This window comes from Daphnia pulicaria, chromosome 4 (genome assembly GCF_021234035.1).
Source record: "Daphnia pulicaria isolate SC F1-1A chromosome 4, SC_F0-13Bv2, whole genome shotgun sequence".
Classification (NCBI taxonomy): domain Eukaryota; kingdom Metazoa; phylum Arthropoda; class Branchiopoda; order Diplostraca; family Daphniidae; genus Daphnia; species Daphnia pulicaria.
In genome coordinates, this window is record NC_060916.1 from 2,780,450 (window position 1) to 2,801,646 (window position 21,197).

Consider the following 21,197-nt stretch of genomic DNA (forward strand, 5'->3'; position numbering starts at 1 on the left):
CTATTATCAGCGGTGACGGAGCTATGGTGCGGAGTCGAAAAACCTCTTTGCAAATAACAAAACCTCACCTTTAGATTTTATGAAATTTAATTCTTAGAAAAAACCGACACCCCCACATCAAGTAACCTATACGGTATAATGTAACTATTGTTCTTTGCACAAGGGCGGCCACAATATATAGCCTACAAAGGCGCGATCACGTCACTTATAATTGTAAGCCGCTAGTATACATGGTAGATAGACAGCTAGACACGGCTGTTAAGACTTCAAGTCTTAAGATTGACTTAGCTGTCGAAATTTAAGCGACAGCAGTGTCATTCGCCAAATATTAGAAATACAATTAATAGAATCGTCACCCTCGTACTAATAATAAGTGTCGGTGGGGTTGGTTAATGAATTATGAACCTAATGAATTCTTAGGTTCATTAATGTAATTTAAAAAAGAAATAGGCAATGTTTTTCAAGGCGCAATTTTCAAAAAGGGATGATTGAAATTTTTTTATTTTCAAATTCCCAAAATTCATTACATCTTGATAAATTTGGTCCCTATAAATCGGGAATTAAAAGAAGGCTAGGCGGTAAACATTTAATTTTGATAATTAGAAAATTAACTTGCATATTGCCTTAACATCACTCATTTATAAATTCATTAATGGGTTAGTACCAAGTATTAAGTTTGAACGTCCCAATAATCTACACCGCTCAACGGTGTTTGCGGCACTTGCGTGCCACTTGGCTGTCGACCGCTGACTTTCCATTCAAAATTCCCTCTTTAAAATAAACGCTTCCTAGTGTCATTTAATCGAAAATATTGATACATGTAGTTCCCAGATAGTGGATAGATGTCAATGCTCTCATGGTAGCCAAAAAGGGAGGAGCCAACTACGTCCACGAGAAAAAAACTAGGCTGGAATCAATTCGAAAAATGACGAAACAACAGAAAGAAGAGAAAAACAACATGTTTAAATTTTGAACAGATAAGAAATGTGACGATCAAATTCTATAACCGCATTTTATTATACAACATCCTTACCGCGACTAAATGTCGATACGTAATAGACATCGTGAATCATGTAATAATAATCACTTCTGGACAAACAATATCTCAAGCCTCAACAACGGATTCGACTAGATTCCAATCAAATATTATGAACGCAACAAACAGAGAACATTGTTTTCAAGTGTCGTTTATTTTCCAATTTGTACAATTTTTATTGCGCCTGTCCAGTGCCCAGCACCCGCAGATCAGTCATTTATATAGTTCCAACACATTCTCCAATAAATGCCAGTTTTGAACAAATTTGTCGCCACGTTATACAATCATCAGTAAAATTTGATTTAAAAATCAAAAAAAAAAAAAAATGTGAATCAATGCCGACGATTGTTTGGTCGTCGTTGTCGTTTATATAAATTCAGATAGTGAAAATTTTCTTTTGATATAAAATTATTAGATTGGAAGTTGAAGATTATATGTAAGTGTACACGGATATATATATATATGTATGGCGCTGCTGTACTCATTCTGGGTCTCTGTTGCTAACATACACAGACACCTGTAGTAAAATTTGTAGAAGGAAAATTAATATCCGAGTCAGCGACAGACACGTCGAGAAAAAAGAACTTCTCATCTTACGTAAAAGGATAACAATCATAATGGTTTCGATTCGATACTAGAGCTACTGTAAAAAAAATTCTTTTGGATGATAAGGCGATGGCTTTTGGGAGTTTTAATTGTAATCAGGTCTCTCTTGTTAGCTTTTTAACTGATGCTGGGTGCCGACGGCGCGTTCTGCTGCTTCTAACTCACGAAATGATTTTCAATTGGTGGTTGCCGCCGTGGCGGAAGATCCATCGATCACCTTCGGAGTCGAGCACGAATGAGAAACCACCGTCTAATAAAATTTCATTGAATTAAAAACAAAAATTGATTATTATTTATTTATTTTTTCGAAATTTTACCGATGGAACGCGCTCGCCGAATTTGCTCCAGAACGTGACTTTGGCCGCCGTCTTTTTGCCCGTCCGCTGGTCGAACATGTGACAGGTGTCGAAAGGCGGGCTGTACAGGTGCAGCGACACGGAGCGGTCCACGTGACTCGGGTTCTCCACTCGATGCAATCCGAGCGAATCTAAACGAAATGAGAGAAATCGGGGGGCAACGTGAGATGTGCATTCGTTCAATAACATGTTGAGTCGTCACTTTTCAGTCTAAACATTTACTTATTCCCTTCGTCGTCCGCCAATGCAAATAAAGCTAGTTTTTATCGTGTCGTTATCGTACGTACTATTTTTCTTTTCCTTGTTTGTTTCCATATTATTCGCCGCTGGCCATGGATTCACGCGTTGACGTCGCCCATAGCAACAAGACGGGAGCCTTGAATGCCCCCCGTAACATCTTGACTACTTAGCATATTATGGGCGAGCAAAATCGAGATAAGAAAGTGTCTCTCTAAAATCATACAAATAATAACGTGACCGACTAACAGATAACCCTGCCCTGGAGAGACGACAAACAACCAAAAGTTTCGGCGAGTTTCGGTGGTTATTTCATAAAAATGTCGACACGGTCGAGATTTAGATTGGTAGATTAAATCTACAAAAGTTTCAATACATTCTCTATTTGAAAGGTAAAAATGACCTTCAACGAAATGTTGGAAGGGAATTATAAATGTTTGGTTACCATTAATGTAGCAGACGCCGTTCACTTCCAGCAGCGTGGAACCGGTGGTTTGGAGTTCTTGGGCGTCTCCGGCACCGCTTTCGGTTGTTGCTGGGCTGCTGCTGTTGCCATCAGACGGCCAGGCGAAGCGGACTTCGTTGAGCGTGCCGTCCAGCATTTTCATGAAGCAATGAGCGTCGGCGTGATCGTGAACGGCCGAACTGTGACCCTCGCCCCAGCAGAGCAGCATCAAATTGAATTTGCCATTACCTTCGTCCACTAAATTTCGAGTGTATCTGCAAAAATAAAAATAAATTTTAATGTTATTAATTAGCATATTCGTATCAGTTGTTGACAGGCTACGGGCTAATGTGTCGCAATTTTGGCTCGAACCGGTTCCGTCCACATGTGACGTATAGTTCCAGAACTTTTTTTTTGATTGCGCAGTTCAACATACAATTTACACTACGACGGTAAACAAACAGGGGGGTACAACTTATCGATAAAGTTCACTTATTTGAACAATGCAACAACAACAACATCAGGTGCGAAATCTTCTAGAACTTGAAATAAAAAAATGATAAAAACCACAAAACCTTTAGAAATTCAAAAAAGGTCTGGCACTGCCATACTAATGCGGTTAGCACATTATCGGACACACACGTCCCGGTTGATAAAAGATTTTGGTTCGAAACTACACACCAAGTAGCTAGCTACAGCTACAGAATTTACAGATACCCAAAAATATATGTTTTTATCGTGGGGAGGTTGGTAAAATATAAGAATAAGCTCGGGTCAATGTGATAAAAAAAGAAAAAGATGCCAAAAGAATGTGGGGAGGATAGAGAAAGTTTTGGCAAAAACATATGTGGGTTTTTTCTTTAAAGGTCAGTGATGGGACAGAACTTGTTAATGAGTGAAATTTCTAGTTCTGAGAAATTGGGGGACTATATATTAAAGCTGACGCAGCAGACACTTGTTTTTCTAACTTGTTTTTCAACAGAAAATTGAATTGGGAGCGTAGGAAATTGAGATGGGACCATTTTTGTTGATTCGTTCATTTTGACAATAAAATAAAAAATATTAAAATTGAATATTTACCGGTAGCGATCGAATTTAGCGAATTTCCCCCAATCAGCCGGATTGGTCTTGTAGGATTGCATGAGTTGCATGACGTGATCCACGTCCACCGAGTCGCTTTCGAACGCTTTGTGTAACTCGGCGATGAGCTCGTCCAACGTGGCTACATTGTACGCCATGATGATATTCTCTAGTTTTTTTGTTTTTTTTTCAATTCAAAGATCTGACAAAATAAGACACTTGCCAGGGAATGACAATCACGTAGTGGATTAAAAATATTCACAAAGGGAATTTGTTCAGTGGTAAAAACAAAATGTTTGCTTCGATTCGACAACCCAGAAACTGCAGCTGTCACTCAACGACGATGCAATGGTGCCTAATGAAGGGTAACCTATCCAACTAGTCCACATTTATACAGTCAGATCCCTCCTCCCAGGCTCCCTCTTCACTCCTCCCACTTCTCTCTCTCTCCGGACGCGTGGCGCCATGTACAAACATTCTTTTTTGGGTGCCGAGAAAAAAAAAACGAACACGTAGGCACCGGCCGTGCTGGTGTATCAACCCTCACGAATAAATGTTCTTTCCATCTTTACCTGTTGGATGGATTGCTCCTGGCAACTCAACTTTTAAAAACACAAGTTATTGTTTTCTATTTCCCATCCAGTTTCAACTGGTTCTAATGAATATACTGTGGGGTTAAGGTGAATATTACATGCATTTCTTCTTCATTTAAAATTTAAAAAATGTTACGTAAAAAGGCCCACGTAGGAAAATATAGCCCCAAGCCATAGGATACTACGACGCAGAGCGTATGCTAATCAGCAGTGAAGGTATTCGACATATTATTTTTAAAAAAAGGACCCGCTGTTATTTTTTTTCTTTTTAGTCGACTGGCGAAACTAAATAGAACGTCCTTATGTTCTTATATCACCATGGCCGTATTACCATATTGGCCAATTTCCCACCTGCCCTTTAAAGGCGCGTTCATTTGCGTATACGGTGTCGTTAAAATGTGACTATAAGAAATCGTACGCCCCTCCTACCAGCATATTTCCATTCCGCGAAGGACATGCAAGGCCGTCGTGGGAACGTCGCAAAACTGTTTTTGATGACGGCATAGAGAGAACTAAATAATCTGTAATTTATTTTTTCAACAGAATTCAAATGCGGAAGTCTTCTTCGTAATTCAGAACAGCGACTCGGTTGTGCATGTAGTATATTTGCGCATCATCTGCTGGTCCGTGACGAGACTGCCGTATTTGGAATAATTATTAGCATTCGGCAAGATTACAAGTCCAGTTACTTTCTTTTGAAAAGTAATTAGGTATATGCGATTAAGATGGGAGGACTGCAAAGCTGCATGACCGAGACTCGAATGTTTACGTATATGTTTCGCCATTATTTCGGCGACATGTTCTCTCTAATCTGAACGTCAGCCTACATGTTTGATGGAGAAGAAGATTATATATACAGTTTCTATCTTGTTTGCAGGGTTTATCAACGACGCTGGTGTGGAATATAGATCCTTTCTTATTTGCAAATAGCAAACGAAAGGGCGCATTATTTTTATTTTGATGAATTCAGAGAAAAATAGAACCGTCCCCCTCATACCAAGTAACCTGCAAATTTTTTTCTTTGGCAACAGCGGCCGTATAGCATACAAAAGAGGATCACGCCATTATTAGGAAAACCGCTATATTAGTTATGTGGTAATCACACGTCCGCCAAGACTAAAAACCTTTAACATTGACATAATTATCCAAATTTTAACGGCAGTGACAACGCAAAATCAGTCGGCAAATGGACTTTTTTCCCCCCCATTCGCTTATTTCCATAAAATCCACTTGAACCCAGGCAATTGTAGCGTTTTACAATTTTTCAGGGGAATAATATAATACTATTTCGATCATTTGAGCTTTATAACGGCGTGACCACTTGTCATCATCCCTGCACGATTTCAGCATTATTATGCAACTCGACATATCGCAATGATTACTTCAATTTCCACGAAACGAGTCTACGAAAGGTCGAGCATTGAATTAATTACCGAGTCGAGCAAGGAGAATGTCATTTTCCTCTTAACTTTAATAGGTCACCAGTTAAAACAAAAAACGAAATAATAATTATTAAAATGTCATATCCAATTCCCTGGAGCCATAAGGAGTCATAAGGAAAAACCCAGATATCATTTTTTTTTACGTCAATCATTTCATTCTCATACGTGAAGGTCAGAAATAAGTCCACCAACGTGATCTTCTCGACAGACACACGTGAGCCCACAAAAGATATGAAACCAGTATATACTAGTATACAAATGACATGAATAAACCCAGACAGCCACATATCATCCCTATTCCGTAACTACATAATCCATATCTCATTAGGCACATATGCGTACTATACTTTGTTATTGGAATATGGTAAAATCCCGCATGGCCAACGCGTGTCATTGGATTGATTTGCATTCGAAACAAAACAACAAGTCCGTGTTATGTCTGGCGTAACCGTCTGATGTGGTATCTACACTGCGTGATATAGTGTACACGATTGGAAAATCTCTAATGGAAATGTACGTATCTTTAAGCATGATGAATTATGAGTTCGCGTGAGTATTGGATGACAAGTTCCCGGATGTCTTGGCGGGTTCGTTCACCTTTTTTTCCAATCATTTCCGACCAGGAATTTAATCGAGAGACCTCTATCCTATTGGGCTACTAGAAATTTCCTTTACGTAACTTGCGGAATAATAATGTACGAAAGAAAAATGAAAATGCGGTTGGGCAAGAGAATTTTGTTGAGATTTTCATTGGGTCGTTAAATCGCAGCGAGGGAAAGCGAACAAGGAATTTCTCTGATTGAGAAAACATTTGAAACTCTCGATTTCGTACCCAATGAAACTTTTAAGAGTTCGTGTGGCGCCATTTACAAATACCGAAAGCTAAACGGCGCTTAACCATTTCGACGCCTTGTTGTTACAAAAGTGCCTATGAGTTTAAGTACTACTACACTTTTGTTATTTCTTTTGTTTTACGCAATGTGCTGACTAGACGAACGACACAGCAAAGGCGATCTCACATAACGATCCCCCCCCCCCCTCAAGGACTGGAGTATCGAGATTACAGCACCCAGTTGGGATTTCCAACATGCCGATAATATCGACTAGACAAATAAAACACTGCCGGCTCGGATTGGTTTATTTTTAAGACAACTACCGTACATGTCAACGCGATCGTATTCTATGTACATATCAAGATAAGAGGATATTATCTTTCATCTAATCCCTCGTGAATGTAATTTTAATTTTAATTTCATTACTTGTATCTCCGATGGCTTCTCCGATAGCGCTTGCTGTGATCCAATAAAAAACTATTTGCTTTTTTTGGATCGGTGCAAGCGCTACAACCTCAACTGGTGGAGGTGCCCTTAGAGAATTTTCAAAAATTTGGTTAAATTGAATTAGATGTTGATGAGAACTCTTTTTATTCCAATATTTCTGTAGAACTCGCATTGGTGTCAGTTTCACATTTTAGCGATTGCTATTTGTTCGATATTCTGTTATAATCTTTGGTTTATTTTCATCCACCCACGCTCCATGATACGATACGAAATGTTCATGAGGAACTTTGATTGAAATTCCATTTTTATTCATATAGCTGATGAAAAATGGAAAATTGTTTGCGACTTAAAGTTGAATTTATGTGAAATTTAAATTTCCAGTTGGGTTCACTAAAAAAATAAGAGTTATTTATTTAACTTATAAAATATTATGTATTGAGAAATTATTTTTGTGTCAAAACATAAATAAGGAAATTTACTGCGTTTAAATTTTGAACGGTAGAACGAAAAAAACGTCGTGAAGAAGCGACATGGCAACGGCGGACGAAACACACCCTAGAAAAAAAAAACATAAACAAAGGTAAGCAGTTTTTCCTGATGCGGTGAGTCGTCTTCTTTATCATGAACTTCCGTACGTCGTCATCATCCTGTCACGCTCCGAGAGACTTGCTTAAGAGTCGAGCAGCTGTAGTGCTAATAAAAGCTCACCACAAAAATAATGTCGGGCGTGCCAGATATTTTGTCTGAAGTCGCACCCAGGAGAAACTATTTCCTCGGTTTAGATTTCAGCACTCAACAGGTGGTAGAGAATTCATAGTTTTTTTTCACTCCATTTCTCTGGTTGCTAACTGGCTTATTTATTGCTTTTGTCTCACAGTTGAAAGCAGTTGTAGTCGACGAGAAGCTAAAAGTCCTTCATGAAGCAGCTGTCAATTTTGACCGAAACCTACCTGAATACAGGTTAGATTAAAAAAAATTTAATGTTTTATTCTTAAAGTGGAGTCATTGTTATAATTGTTCCTAATTAATCAGGACAAGTGGCGGAGTTAAGAAAAATGGATCAACCATCACCGCCCCAACAGTCATGTGGGTAAAAGCACTTGATTTGTTGATGGATCAATTGAAAATTACTGGTTTGGATTTTCAAGATATCTCAGCAATCTCTGGAGCTGGCCAAGTATGTTTAAAAAATGAAATAATGTCATATTTGAATGGCTAATTATTTTCTTATTTGAATTTTAGCAACATGGAAGTGTTTATTGGCGAAAGGGAGCTGAGAAGGTGTTGAGTACTTTAGACCCCACAAAATTCTTGTTCCTACAATTGGCCAACTGCTTCAGTGTACAAGACTCACCAGTATGGATGGACTCTAGTACTCAAAGTTATTGTGAAACAATGGAAAAAAAGCTTGGTGGCCCTCAGGTAACCTTAATAAATTTCTGTGTTATGTATCTCCTACTAAATTTGGATTGATATTAAAGAAATTGGCTGATTTAACTGGTTCGAGGGCTTACGAAAGATTCACGGGGCATCAAATTGCGAAAGTTTTGACTGAAAAAGCAGAGCTTTACTTCAATACAGAGGTATACACCATTTAATCAATTTTTTTAATTTTTAGGACATCATTTTTTTTCCCCCATTTTTCATTTCAATATGTTTAGCGAATTTCTTTAGTCAGCAGTTTCGGATGTTCCCTTTTTTTGGGATCTTACAGCCCCATTGATTGGTCTGATGCGTCAGGAATGAACTTACTGGACATTAGTTCAAAAGATTGGGATTCGCAGTGCTTATACGTATGTTATTATTGTTATATGCGTAATTTGCTTAATAAGCCCCGGGTTAATGGGTCTACATTCAACTTCTTTTTTTAATTTTTTTTTTTTTTTTTTTTTTTTTTGTAGATGTGTGCTCCTGATTTAAAGGAGAAACTAGACAAACCAGTCGTTGCCCATACATGTCTTGGACCCATTTCATCCTACTTTGTTGAGCGGTATAGCTTCGACCCAAGTTGCCAGGTCGTAGCCTTTACGGGAGATAATCCTGCTTCCCTAGCCGGTAATTGAAATCATTTTCAGAAAACAGTTAAACTGGTCTGTTTGGTTAAAAAAACAAAAAACTCGGTGTCTGCTAATTATTGCTAGGAATGTGTTTGGAAGCGGGAGACATTGCCATTAGCCTGGGAACGAGTGATACAGTCTTTCTCTGGCTCAGCGGGAAACCTACACCTTCGCTGGAGGGCCACGTCTTTTGCAACCCTGTTGATCCAGATGCATACATGGCCTTGTTGTGGTAGGAAAACAGTGTTTAACCGTTGAAAACAAAACAAAATACTTGTACGTAATTTCCTGTGTTGATTACGCAGTTTCAAAAACGGATCGTTGACTCGCGAGAGGATCCGAAATGTCTACGCAAACCGATCGTGGGATCAATTTGACGCTTTGCTGGCTTGCACGCCACCAGGGAATCACGGTTACGTTGGCATGTTTTTCGACGAGAAAGAGATCACGCCCAAGATTCAAGGTACATTCCGATTCAACGCATCTGATCAAAGAATCAACGCATTCGAAGAACCAGCCACGGAAGTTCGGGCTCTCGTTGAGGGACAACTCTTGGCTAAACGCGTTCACGCCGAACGACTGGGATTCAGTACAGGTGAATGAATTTGACCACCTTAGCGTGACAATGTGAATTCATCCGTAATTTATTCAAGGTGAAAGCTGTCGAGTGTTCGTCACGGGTGGTGCATCAAACAACAAGTCCATTTTACAAGTTTTAAGCGACGTGTTCAATGCACATGTTTACACTCAGGTAATTTGATCAGAATAGAGACATTTCAGCACAAATAATTTACATTCAAGTTTACTTTTCTTTTTAGGATACGGCCAATTCAACATGTCTGGGTTCGGCCTACCGGGCAGCCCATGGATTGGCTGTGAAAGAATCTGACGTCTTCATTCCATTCAACGAGTTTATGGCCGATCGTCGTCCAAATTTTTCTCTCCTCTGCCGTCCTAGACTTGAAGCTGCTCAGGTACTATGTGCTTAGGAATACATTCGTTTTCAATTGTTAAAAATGAATTTCCCATTGTTCTTTTACTGTACAGCTCTACGACTCCATGGCTGCCCGCTACGCTACGCTGGAATCTTCCGTCTTAACCCAGCTATGAAACAATGCAAAACTTAGATGTTTTCCCCCACGTACATCACACGCTTTTTAACGTTTTTGAATTTACAAAGATTAATAATAGCAACAATACTGTCCATGCAAGTCCAGCTTGTACAAACTCAACTAGAGAGGAAGAGTTTTACTAATTTATATTTAACATAAGCAAATATCTAATATTTCAAAATGTTGTTAACTTGTTATCATTCACTCCGTGAAAATCAAAACCACTGACCAAGGACATTGTATTATCTGTTTAATTTTTCTCGGAACTTTATCGCACAGTCTACGCATTTCTTATTAGCACGTATACCAGTAATGTCGTCTAAGAAAACGACTAAAAATTAAATCCTGTTTACTCTGAATCTCTGATGTGAGTGTGACATAACATTTTTGGCCTTAGCGCCAAAATATTCCAACTTTGTTATTTTTCTAAATTGTTTCTATTTCGATTTCCCAAGGCCATGAACGATCTGGAACGACAAGACAGGGCGCCGGGAACGGGAGTTAATTATTAGGTTAGAGAGTATGCGCTTCCCAGACCGTGTTCTGTCTTACTGTTTAGCCTGTCCTAAAGTCTAGCCCGGAGCTATTTACTGTTTACTTCTCATCTTTTCCGTCGTCCGTTTGCCGAGCTGTTCTGACGAAGAAAAAAAAAAGAAGTTGCGAATAACCGAAGGTCACGCTAGATAGTAACAAACACACGAACCCCGGCTGTGGAAAACATCAATTGGAATTCAAAGAGGGCGGTCCAAAAACCAGGAATGAGACAAGAGCACGAAGCGAATGATAAGCCCGCAGCACGACCAAATATCTGTTGGTAAACAGAAAAGTTGCCTCTGGGCATCAGGTAGGATATATCCCAAAGTCTAATACGTAGAAAAGCCTTGAAACAGCGCAGTTTTACGTAAACAACGTGTTGGATCGTATGCGTTTCTTCTGTCGCTCTTCAAAAGTGCAATATAGCTTACTTCCTGGTGTTCATTTATTAACTTCAACCATCTTAAAGCAGACAATTTTGCATTGAGAGAATGGTATATTTTTAAATATTATTTTATTTTCAAGTAGTTAGTGTCAATCATTTCCTGAATTTTCATACCCAATGACCTATACAGTGATAACTACAAAAGTTTATGACTTTCATTTTAATGATTTTAGCTTCCGTAATCTGTTTTGATTCATCCATTGATTATTTTTATTATTCTGTCATTGCATATTTATCTTCATGGTTCTTATCAAAAGTATCAATTCTCATGTCGTCTTTTCCAAACTCACAGGCAGCAGAGCATACTGCTCGGAATTTTGCTGCTATGAGCAGGTCAATGGAAGTTGACTTGCGTATTAGTAACCCTGCACATACACTCCAAAGAATCAGAGCAATGGAATCCTCATCCCAACATACTAAATCAAACACAACGACAGAAAGCAGCACACCAAATCCCCTACAGGTAATATTGTTTTCATTTCAACGATAACTGTGACTTATATATAGGGCATATTTTGTAAACTAACCTTTGTGCTTAGAACATGCACACTATTATTTATTATCATAAAAGAAAAAACCCAGCTTAGATTGTTTTTTCTCATCTCGTTCTTATCAAATCCTATACACACAACAACCCCTTGTCTGTTCATATCTTCTCAAGGATCTTGAATGAAATGACTTGACCTCAATACCTTTTGAAAATTGTATTTATAGATCAAAACGGCTAGTCCTGCGATTTTGGCAAGTTTAACCGCCGGAGCCATGGCGGGTGCCCTTGCAAAGACGGTGATTGCTCCACTAGATAGAACAAAAATTATTTTTCAGGTAAAAATTAAAATTCGGGGGTAAATGCGCAGTTTCATTTTTGTTTTTACTTAAAAACCTGTTTTTTTTTTTTCGTTTTTTAAAGGTGACAAAGATGTCATTCAGCGCCCGAGGGGCACTTCACTTCTTAGTAAAAAGCTACAAGGAAGCCGGTATGAAGATGCTCCACCTCCCTAGCTTTCAAACATGTGCCTCAATTCTCGTTTTGTAATTTTGGTTTCAGGTTTGCTTAGCTTATGGCGAGGAAATTCGGCAACCATGGCCCGAATCGTTCCGTACGCCGCCATCCAATTCACGGCGCACGAACAGTGGAAACATTTTTTACAAACAGATAGACCAGAGTAAGTTGTTTTGACACATGCAAAAATGAATTCCACGATTCACGATCGTTCTTTTTCATAAATAGCTCGTCATCGACGGGGATGCGATTTTTGGCTGGCTCTCTGGCCGGAGTAACGGCCCAGTCCATCACATATCCGCTAGATTTAGCGCGAGCCAGGTAAACACACCGTTTGTAAACTTATGATGTTACAGATGATGATCACAATGTCAAGTTTCTTTAAGTTAATCCTTGTCTTTCGAATTCCCTGTATGATTCAGAATGGCTGTGACTCACCGTGACATGTACGGTTCCATCGTCCAGGTAGTTCTATGAAACATGCAAAGAATTAATATTAATAAGAATTTAACATTGTTATTGTTTTTCCATTTCAATCCAAAAAGGTCTTCGTCAAAATGTGGCGTGCTGAAAGACCCAAAGCCTTTTATAAAGGATTCACTCCCACCATGCTGGGAGTGGTCCCTTACGCCGGTGTCAGTTTCTGTACCTTCGAAACTTTAAAACACAAACATAAAGGTAGGTCATCGTCAACAACATTTTTCTACCTTTCGTCGTCCTTCACAATGTTTTTCTTCTGCTTGCAGAAATGACGGGAAAATCAGCCCCCAATCCCCTCGAGAGATTGCTCTTTGGGGCGCTAGCTGGCCTTCTCGGACAGACAGCTTCCTATCCACTGGATATCGTCAGAAGGCGGATGCAAACGTCAGGTCTCAACGGCTGCAATTATCCGTACGACACCATTCGAGGAACCATTCACTACGTCTACAGGTAGGAAACTCCCCAACTTGACATTTTACTTTCATTGTTGTTGCCGTAAACTGATCTCTCCGCCTCGTCGTTTAGGACGGAAGGGATCATCGGTGGCCTTTACAAGGGCTTGTCCATGAACTGGATCAAAGGTCCGATCGCCGTCGGTATCAGTTTCGCCACGTTCGACATTTGTCAAAACGCTTTGAAGGAATTGCCCGTCTTCCGATCAGCTCACTAAAAACGGAAAAACATGTAAAAACATCCTGTTACATTGTCAACGTCCAGCCATTATCTCTCGCCTTGGAAAACGCTTAATTTTTGTTAAATTGTAAAATACTTGTTTGTTTTTTTCCTCTTGTCAGGACTCGTAGGTAATTCATTTAAGGGGGGTGTGGCAATCTCTTAAAAAGTTTTCTATAAGTTTTTGATGCATAGCGAATTTATATTTATGCGGCGCAGTCACCGAAAAACAATTCAAAGCCCAAAATTTGAAGAGAAAAAAACGGAAGAAATTTTATTTGGCAGATCTGCTTCATTACATATCTATCAAAAGTCCATAATTCTAGGTGTGGGGGAATTTAATTATATACATAGTCGCACATAAATTCCTATCTTTAGGTTTTTTTTTTTTTTTTTTTGGTTTCCGTTTGTTCGTGTCGATTCAAGGCGCCATAGAAAATTACAATTTTTAGTCTTGGACGTTGTGAGTCGTGCCAATTTTCAAAAAAGCTCCACCCACCCAGCACGATAATGATGTATGATATTACATGCCTTTAACGAGCTGATTGCATATTTCTTAGTCGTCCGCTTGTAGAGAAATCATTTCTCGGTTGCCTTTATGATGGGTTGACTTAGAATTCCTTCTTCCGTGTTAGCGGCCTAAACATATTTTCACCCCTTTCTACTGTGGGTTCCAGCTTTTCTCTCTACTCTCTTCTCTACCAAGAAAAAACAAACAAATCCCGGTCGATATCAATCGTAGACTTTAGTTTCAAAAGTTCCGTGTATTTTTTTTTTCCTAATTGTTCGACGGATTCCTTTTTTTTCCGTCGAAATCAGCTGGTCGTCGTCTAACGATCTGTAGCCTCCGATTTCAAACATCGCTCAACTTGAAAAGAAATGCAAAACAGTTTCGTTGATTGTATAGTACAATTTACATATAACAAAATTTTAAGCGTTTGATGCATACACACACACACGTACCACATCACTGTAACAAAAAACGAAAAAAGTGTGGTTTTTAAAAAATAGCGCTTCCTTATAAAATTATTATTATGATTTTATTTGATTCATGTAGCCTCTCTCCCCAGTAGTAATTTTGGTAATTAATGTTGAACACAAAACACACACACACATGTGCATTGGTGATAAAAATGTTTGTCAAATTTTTTTGAAATTTAATTTAATGGGAAAAAATTTTAAAAACAGACTTTTTGACAGATTTTAGACGACCGTGATATCGTGTAATTAAAATGCAGAGTGAGAGAGTTGTGAGATTGAAAAAGAATAAAGAAATAAGTGCTGTTGAGAATCTTTTCAATTGGAATAAGCGCCTCAATTATTTCTGAAAACTGGGAAGCGAGAAATAAAAAATTATGATTCTCCATTCTCGGGAGCGAGATCCGAAAAAATTGTTGTCGGATTATTTTCCTGGTTCTGAAGACGCGCTCGCTCGTTATCGCCCAAAGTCTTGACTAGTAGCGACGTCCTGTAAGGAGTTAGAATCTGCTAATTTGCATAAGCTCGTCCCGCCGAGTCTTGACAACCAGTTATAAGCCAAGAGAACTCAAGTAATCATTTTTTTTTTTTTTTTTTTGCTTGTACGACTGGCAGCTCTAGGCCCATTTTCACTTCGATGGTTGAAATGAGTTCATTTTCGTCCTACTCACTTCCTCTAGGCTGTCAACCGACTTTGCAAGTCTAATTTCGCCGTCTAATTTTAAACAGAGCCTAGGTGGGAATCGGTTCTTTTGCCACGCGCTCCCGAAATAATTAGAAAAGAAAAAAAAAAGTGAAATTCGAAAATACGATGGAAGGGCGTCAACCACATCCGATAGATCGGAAACTGAATAAATTATGGCGCGCTAAACGAAAAGATCTAGCGATAGCAGTTCCTCGAACCACCGGGTGAATCTGTTAACTGACAGTTCAGCAAATCTTATCTTTTCTGTTAAAAAACATTGACGTCTGAATTTGTTCCGATAACGACAGTCTGAGAATCATTTACAAACAAGACGTAACAAGATTCGGAGGACCTTATAATGATTGGTTTCTCGGGGGGGAACCTATATCGATCGTCTTTCCCTTTTTTAATAAACGTTCCACTTTGAATCCGCTAGATAACCTTCATACCTTTCTCATCTCTCATACCTCAAGATTCCATTCGGAACCGAACGGTGTCTACTTCACGTCCAAGTAATCTCGGCAAGTAATCGGAATACCGAGCGCATCATATTGTCTTTGGTCGTCACGTCAACTTTTGTTTTCATCCCCCCACCAGATGTTCAAAATACGAGTATTGCATATTTCCATCCAGCGGATTGATGACACACACATACCGAGGAATCGTATTAATATTACCTCGGCATCGAAGTTCATCGTCGCCGTGTGTCGTGTATCATCCGTCTAGCTTTTCTGATAAGGTAATTAGATCAGTTTTCCATTCCTCGTTCACTCTTCAATCCCCGACCCTTCCATCTTCGCCGCTAATTAAATGGTACAAAAGCAGCCAAGAAATTCGATTGTTATCGCATAGTCAAATTTTACGAGATGACTCTGCTCTTTCTTGTTCATCATATCGCCTTAATTCCGCTTTAATAACGAGATGAAGGGAAGAAAGCAAGAGGAAGGCGCCAAGGTAATCCAGCCAGCATCGAAATAATGATGTGATCACTTCTCTTCATTTCAAGTACCTTAAATAGACACTCCCACGTGCGCCATAGTTCGATACGATCCAACCCCTTTCCTATGCACGGGATGGTGTGTGACGTAGTAGCATATGCTATGGCCTTCTGCCGGGTTTGATGTTACAAAGAGAACTCTAGCTTCTCTTTTGCGATCGAAACTTCTGCTCGCTCTATACAGCAGAGTCCCCCCCCAGTTTTCTATTTTTTGGCTTTCTTATTCATCTCATTAAAAAAGTGAAATTGCGACGCGCAAGACGAGACGCCAGGATGGATAATGGGAGGACTCCTCGTTGAAATAAGGAGAGGGAGTACTTTTTTTTTTAAAGTCTGCTGCTTCGTACAGATATGAGACAGTCGGACATGAACGCTGAGGCTAAAAACAAAAAGTTAGTTTTTTAAATGCCACCGGGTAAAACTCCAGCCAAACTGAAAAAAAGGGGGGCAAAACTTTTTTGATTGACGCGATATTTACTACGGACGAAAAAAAGTTTTTAGAGGATGAATTTGTAAAGGACTTTATACATTTATACTGTGTGTAGAGAGAGAGAGGCATGGATCTAATACTGGGGACTAGAAAATCGGCGACGAAAGCCATTCCATGTTGGGGGAAAAAGTTGTCGCGGGGCCGCGTGCTGGATAGCCAGTCTGTCATTTCGGCTGTGAAATTTTCAGTTCTCGAAAAATAGATGTCAACTTATAGTCGAAGATGGTTGGAATCGCGTACTTATTGACTCGACACGAGTGGTCGAGTGCGGAATATTTTACCCATTTTTTTTTATACCGAGTCCGACGAGTAGACGAAAGTCGATAAAGAATTAAAGAACATTGTGCGTATAGTATACTCTGGATACCGCACGAAAGTCGAGCTCGGGCTTCTCTATCGATTTATTCTCTCGGCGATTCTTTCTTTTATTTTATTATTTTATTTTACAAAAGAAAACACACAACAGGAAAAAGGTAGATGTGAAACGCCGTTCTTTTTAGTTCTCCAGGAGAATCAGGAGAAGATCGTCCATAGTGATGGGGTTCTTCTGACGCAAATCACCGCCACGCCCTTCTTCCACGGTCTCGTTCATTTTACGGCCTTGGCTGTCTAATAAAAGACAAATAAAATTCATGAATATGAAGAAGAAAAACCAATGCCTTTTTAATGAAAAGACGTAATTCGACAGAGTTGTGTGTTGCGTCAATCGCTAAATCCTTATATACTTTGATTGTCGTGAATGGGAGGTGATCGATAACGACCGACCGTTAAAAAGTTCAGTAGTTTCTTGGCCGGTTTATGTTGAGGATCGAGTGCCAGGCAGTCGATCAACAGCGACACGGCTTGATCCAAATCGTGTCGATGGCAGCTATAAATTGAGGGAAAAAGTGGAATTATAATGGAATTAGATGCACATCAATTCGCAAAATGAGCGCAATGGGTGGGTGGGAGAGAAACGATTTAATTCTATTAGGGTTAATATTACATGCTGATGACGGCCAAATTGTATCTGGCGTGAACGTGTTTGAAATGGACGGCCAGCGCTTGACGGAAGTGTCTCTCCGCTTCATCGACCAGGCGATTACGTTCCGCCTCAACTGCCGGACCGGCCGACCGACCCAGTAGCAGCGTGCCCAAGTTGTTGTGAGCGCTCGAATAGCTCGGCCATAACCTGGTAATTTTTTTCAGACGTTATATTACATGATCCCTCCCTCCAACAACAACAAAAAAGATGGTCAATATATTTTTTCTTCATCTAAAATTCTATTATAGCTCATGGCCGTCTAAAGCCCATTCATTTATTATTCCATCCCGAAAAGCGATTAATGATTTAATCATTATAAATGGCCCCCAACCAACCGCGCAGTAAATAATTGAAAGTTTTATTATATACTGGATGGCTTGGCGGTAGTGGTAGACGGCCTGGTCCCAGTCTCCCATATCTCTTTGGAGATTGGCGTAGTTGTAGTGAATTTTGGCATTGTTTGGCATCGTCCGTAATCCCGACCTATAAATAAATAACAAACCGTGATGTTTGTTAAACAAATCAATGTCGTTTCTATGGGTAGGCGGCCAACGTTTCGTTAAATAATTATCCAGGGTGAATGATGTTTTTTTGCCCGTAAACTTACGAGAAAAGTGTCTTCCTGGAACTCCATTCCTCATTGCGGACAAGTGTTTTGGTTAGTAACGAAGTGGCTGTGACCACAGTCGAGATGAGGATCAATCGCCTCATTAGCTTCGGCCAGGAACATTCGCCGGCTTCTGTTTTGGATCGTTTGATCTTGTGATTGAATCCCGTCCGCAGCAGTACCGTCCCTTGATTATTATTGGCCGACTGCTGCTGGTCTCCGCCAGCAGTCGCCAAGATGATTAGCAAGTTGTCCAGTCCGTGACCGACCAGCAAACAGAACCCCAAACTTCACTCGGGTCAAAAGTTTCAAATGTCAATTAAACTTTTGACTTTTCTCAAGTTCCATTTTCAAAAAAAAAGAAGAAAAATATACCTCGGCATGTAGAGCAGTCGCTCTGCCACGACGAATCCAACGGCGTAAAAGAGATTGGAGCACGGCACCATTGGAATAATCATCACCAACACGCTCCAAATGACGATTTTCTATTTTAAAAGTTAAACGAAATTCATTTTGTTAAATGTTTTTATTTTTAAAATAAAGTTATTGGAATTGAACCGCACGTTGGTCCGGATGAATCCGACAATTGCGATTGCGGCGAGTGAGACGTAAAATAAAAAAGAAACGGCGTTTCGCCCATCGGACCATGTCACGATGGCCGGAATGGAGCCCGTCTGCCAGTCGTAGCTGAGACTGACGGGAGCCAAGAGTAGTCCCATATTGACAGCCGGCAGATAGAGAAGACTTAAGACCCTATGTGCGTTTTTGTAACAGAAAAGCAATCTGTCAGAATAAGAAAAGTCTGGACTTTTGGGTTGACATGTGGATATAGTATACGGTACTACACGAAAAACCGCGTTCATGTCACCTTGTTAAAAGATGATGAGAAAGAGCCAGCGGATTATCCTGCTCAGAAAATGTGGGTAGTTGTCCGTTCAATATCAAAAGTCTCCAGAGAGTCATCGAAACGACCTGTGTAATAGTAAGAAGAGAACAAACGATCAAATAACAGCGGGGGGGATCGAATTCTTTGAGGCTGTACGTAACACATCAATAATAATGGTACACATTGAATTATTTAACTATAGTTTTATTTTAAAGAGATGTGAAATCTCAAACCAGAATCTTTGACTTTAAGCTTTTTCTTTTAAACAAATGCAGATCGAATCGACTTTTATTTACCGCCAGGCTCGTGCCGACAATTCGGTGAAATTGGTTGACTTTCTTGGGCGATGCCGAAGGCGACAAATCTCCGACACGGTGAACTCGTTTATCCGCCAATCTAATATGCCTATATGATCGGATTTCAAACAACCCAACCGGAAAAAGTAAAGTAAAAAAAAAAGAAATCAATTTTCAGCTTCGTCGTGAAACAATTTTATCGTGAGAAAAAAAGTTGAACACAAAAAATAAAAATTTCAAAGCTTCGTTTAAAAATACAATAGAGGCAGCAGCAGCAAGAGCAGTTGGGGAAAAAAGAGAAAAAAAAGGGGAACTTGAGGAAATAAAGCTGACTTGACGTGAAAAGTGCTGGTGACGTCAAAAAGAACGGCGACGGGTAGAGTGGCGATGCCGTGCTCTTTGGCCGTCAACGATGCCCAGGCTAGAACGACGCTCGACGCCCAGCGAAAGCATTGCCGTCCGACACGCTCCTCGCTTTCCTCCATCAATCTATAGACACATTTATATATACGCACAGGGAACAATATAATCGAGTTACGCAAGTCGGAAAAAGAAATCGATGCGCTCAGCGCTAAAAACCGCACATTATCCAATGTGCTACTACAGGGAGTAGGGGGGCGGGAGATATAAAAATCGGCTCGAGGCCAAACGACAGACGTCGCCATGGAGAGAAGAAATTCAATTTGACTTTCGATTTTCACTCTTGGTAATAAGAGTGTTCAGTCTCCTTTTCATATATTATAATAGACATGTCACACGTACACATACACACCTGTGATAGGAAGAGAAGGAGAGGAGGAAAAAGAGAGTGGCCAGGATATCAGCCCGGCCAACGATTCCCGCTACCTGGAAAAAAACAAACAAAAAAACGAATTCAATCAGCAATGAAATGGGAGACGCTCGCTATATAATGATTTATTATATCTCTCTTGGATTTTCATCAGTTAATTACGGCTTCGGTGTGGATGGAATGGATGGCGAAGAGACTGGCGCTGATCAAACTAGTTCTCAGACTACTTTTGAGTCGATCCCGGCAAATCTGGGCGAAGATAATTACAACGGCGCCGTGGAGTGCGACGTTAACGAGGTGATACCCGACAGGATTGAATCCGCCGACCAAGTAATTCCATCTTGAAAAGAAAAGAATGTTCTCATCTTTTATTGTAATTATTCAATCATTTATTTTTTTTCACAGGGTTTGTTAAATTCGTACCTGAACGAGAGGACGGTGAGAGGCCTGTAGGATTTGTGGCTTTTGACATCGGAGAGGGCCGTACCCCAGAAATCGTTGGACCAAATGCTTCCGCTTTTACTTCTTCCGTCAGCATCGCTGCCGGCCGTGACATCTTCGTTGTACCTGACGGCACTCAAATCGTCGTGCACGAAATCCCCGCCTAATGAATTAAAAAAAACCAAACAGCCCAACAGTAGTGGGAGGAGGCAGTAAAAGCGGCCGCCGGAAGAAGCCTCTGCCTGCTGCTGATCAGCACCGGCCATCGTCCTAACAACAACACGACACACACGTTTCGTGCAATAAGTGTCACTCCATTGGGTTTCGGTTTGCGACAGAGTTGCTACCCAGAGTGCGGACCGATGTCGACTGTTGGGGATACCCGCTCCATCAGCTGGTGTCACTACCTTTGACTGGGTATGTATACACTGCCACGATTGGAGCATTCTATATATATTCCTTTGATCCTCTGGCTGCTCGACGCCTGCGTCTCACGTGTGTGTGTGTGTGTGTGTGTGTTCAAGACGTTCATCATGTCTTTGGTCTTAATTTTTAAAAAATCAACAATCGTTTTTTTCATTTTATCTTATTTCTTTTTTTATTTTAGTTTTGACTTCCGCCACGT

General features: G+C 40.0%; 4 protein-coding genes across 6 annotated transcripts; 2 read left to right on the plus strand and 2 right to left on the minus strand.

Annotated features, from left to right (window-relative positions):
• Positions 1–1,174: 1,174 nt before the first annotated feature.
• LOC124336445 (cysteine dioxygenase type 1-like) lies at positions 1,175–4,131 on the minus strand. Its single transcript, XM_046790253.1, has 4 exons — positions 3,761–4,131; positions 2,681–2,955; positions 1,960–2,129; positions 1,175–1,892 (listed from the first exon to the last, which is right to left on the minus strand). The coding sequence occupies exons 1-4, from the start codon at positions 3,916–3,918 to the stop codon at positions 1,818–1,820; spliced, it is 678 nt and encodes a 225-aa protein (XP_046646209.1). The 5' UTR covers positions 3,919–4,131; the 3' UTR covers positions 1,175–1,817.
• A 3,496-nt stretch (positions 4,132–7,627) lies between these two features.
• LOC124336176 (xylulose kinase-like) lies at positions 7,628–10,479 on the plus strand. Its single transcript, XM_046789875.1, has 12 exons — positions 7,628–7,874; positions 7,953–8,035; positions 8,108–8,252; positions 8,318–8,497; positions 8,557–8,658; positions 8,737–8,868; positions 8,977–9,130; positions 9,217–9,364; positions 9,438–9,727; positions 9,786–9,883; positions 9,951–10,106; positions 10,180–10,479. The coding sequence occupies exons 1-12, from the start codon at positions 7,794–7,796 to the stop codon at positions 10,240–10,242; spliced, it is 1,632 nt and encodes a 543-aa protein (XP_046645831.1). The 5' UTR covers positions 7,628–7,793; the 3' UTR covers positions 10,243–10,479.
• Positions 10,480–10,733: 254 nt separating this feature from the next.
• On the plus strand, positions 10,734–14,678 carry LOC124336304 (mitochondrial coenzyme A transporter SLC25A42-like). 2 transcript variants are annotated; one of them, XM_046790057.1, is made up of 10 exons: positions 10,734–11,088; positions 11,516–11,686; positions 11,938–12,048; positions 12,134–12,200; positions 12,272–12,389; positions 12,455–12,547; positions 12,649–12,691; positions 12,772–12,904; positions 12,973–13,156; positions 13,232–14,678. In XM_046790057.1, exons 2-10 carry the CDS (start codon positions 11,549–11,551, stop codon positions 13,374–13,376), a joined length of 1,032 nt encoding a protein of 343 aa, XP_046646013.1. In that variant the 5' UTR covers positions 10,734–11,088; positions 11,516–11,548; the 3' UTR covers positions 13,377–14,678. The 2 variants fall into 2 exon arrangements, with proteins under 2 accessions (XP_046646013.1, XP_046646012.1); XM_046790056.1 differs by lacking the exon at positions 10,734–11,088 and adding an exon at positions 11,097–11,272.
• Positions 14,679–16,951: 2,273 nt separating this feature from the next.
• Positions 16,952–21,185, minus strand: LOC124336112 (protein O-mannosyl-transferase TMTC1-like). Of its 2 annotated transcripts, none has more exons than XM_046789769.1 (13): positions 20,555–21,185; positions 20,294–20,471; positions 20,114–20,187; positions 19,675–19,830; positions 19,342–19,450; positions 19,028–19,131; positions 18,723–18,912; positions 18,535–18,644; positions 18,160–18,447; positions 17,922–18,035; positions 17,514–17,699; positions 17,294–17,396; positions 16,952–17,137 (listed from the first exon to the last, which is right to left on the minus strand). In XM_046789769.1, exons 1-13 carry the CDS (start codon positions 21,016–21,018, stop codon positions 17,117–17,119), a joined length of 2,097 nt encoding a protein of 698 aa, XP_046645725.1. In that variant the 5' UTR covers positions 21,019–21,185; the 3' UTR covers positions 16,952–17,116. The 2 variants fall into 2 exon arrangements, with proteins under 2 accessions (XP_046645725.1, XP_046645724.1); XM_046789768.1 differs by having other exon boundaries at positions 17,254–17,396.
• Positions 21,186–21,197: the final 12 nt, after the last annotated feature.

Excerpts from the sequence above, each read along its gene's own strand:
- LOC124336445 (XM_046790253.1), bottom strand. The coding sequence starts at position 3,918 with ATGGCGTACAATGTAGCCACGTTGGACGAGCTCATCGCCGAGTTACAC. Across the intron at positions 2,130-2,680 it reads CGGCGTCTGCTACATTAATG|ATTCGCTCGGATTGCATCGA; the intron begins GTAACCAAACAT and ends CATTTCGTTTAG. Across the intron at positions 1,893-1,959 it reads TCGGCGAGCGCGTTCCATCG|ACGGTGGTTTCTCATTCGTG; the intron begins GTAAAATTTCGA and ends AAATTTTATTAG.
- LOC124336176 (XM_046789875.1), top strand. The coding sequence starts at position 7,794 with ATGTCGGGCGTGCCAGATATTTTGTCTGAAGTCGCACCCAGGAGAAAC. Across the intron at positions 8,869-8,976 it reads GGGATTCGCAGTGCTTATAC|ATGTGTGCTCCTGATTTAAA; the intron begins GTATGTTATTAT and ends TTTTTTTTGTAG. Across the intron at positions 10,107-10,179 it reads CTAGACTTGAAGCTGCTCAG|CTCTACGACTCCATGGCTGC; the intron begins GTACTATGTGCT and ends TTTACTGTACAG.
- LOC124336304 (XM_046790056.1), top strand. Across the intron at positions 11,687-11,937 it reads GCACACCAAATCCCCTACAG|ATCAAAACGGCTAGTCCTGC; the intron begins GTAATATTGTTT and ends TTGTATTTATAG. Across the intron at positions 12,905-12,972 it reads TTTAAAACACAAACATAAAG|AAATGACGGGAAAATCAGCC; the intron begins GTAGGTCATCGT and ends TTCTGCTTGCAG.
- LOC124336112 (XM_046789768.1), bottom strand. The coding sequence starts at position 21,018 with ATGCTCCAATCGTGGCAGTGTATACATACCCAGTCAAAGGTAGTGACA. Across the intron at positions 18,036-18,159 it reads TCCAGGAAGACACTTTTCTC|GTCGGGATTACGGACGATGC; the intron begins GTAAGTTTACGG and ends ATTTATTTATAG. Across the intron at positions 17,138-17,253 it reads TCCCATTCACGACAATCAAA|ACAGCCAAGGCCGTAAAATG; the intron begins GTATATAAGGAT and ends GTCTTTTATTAG.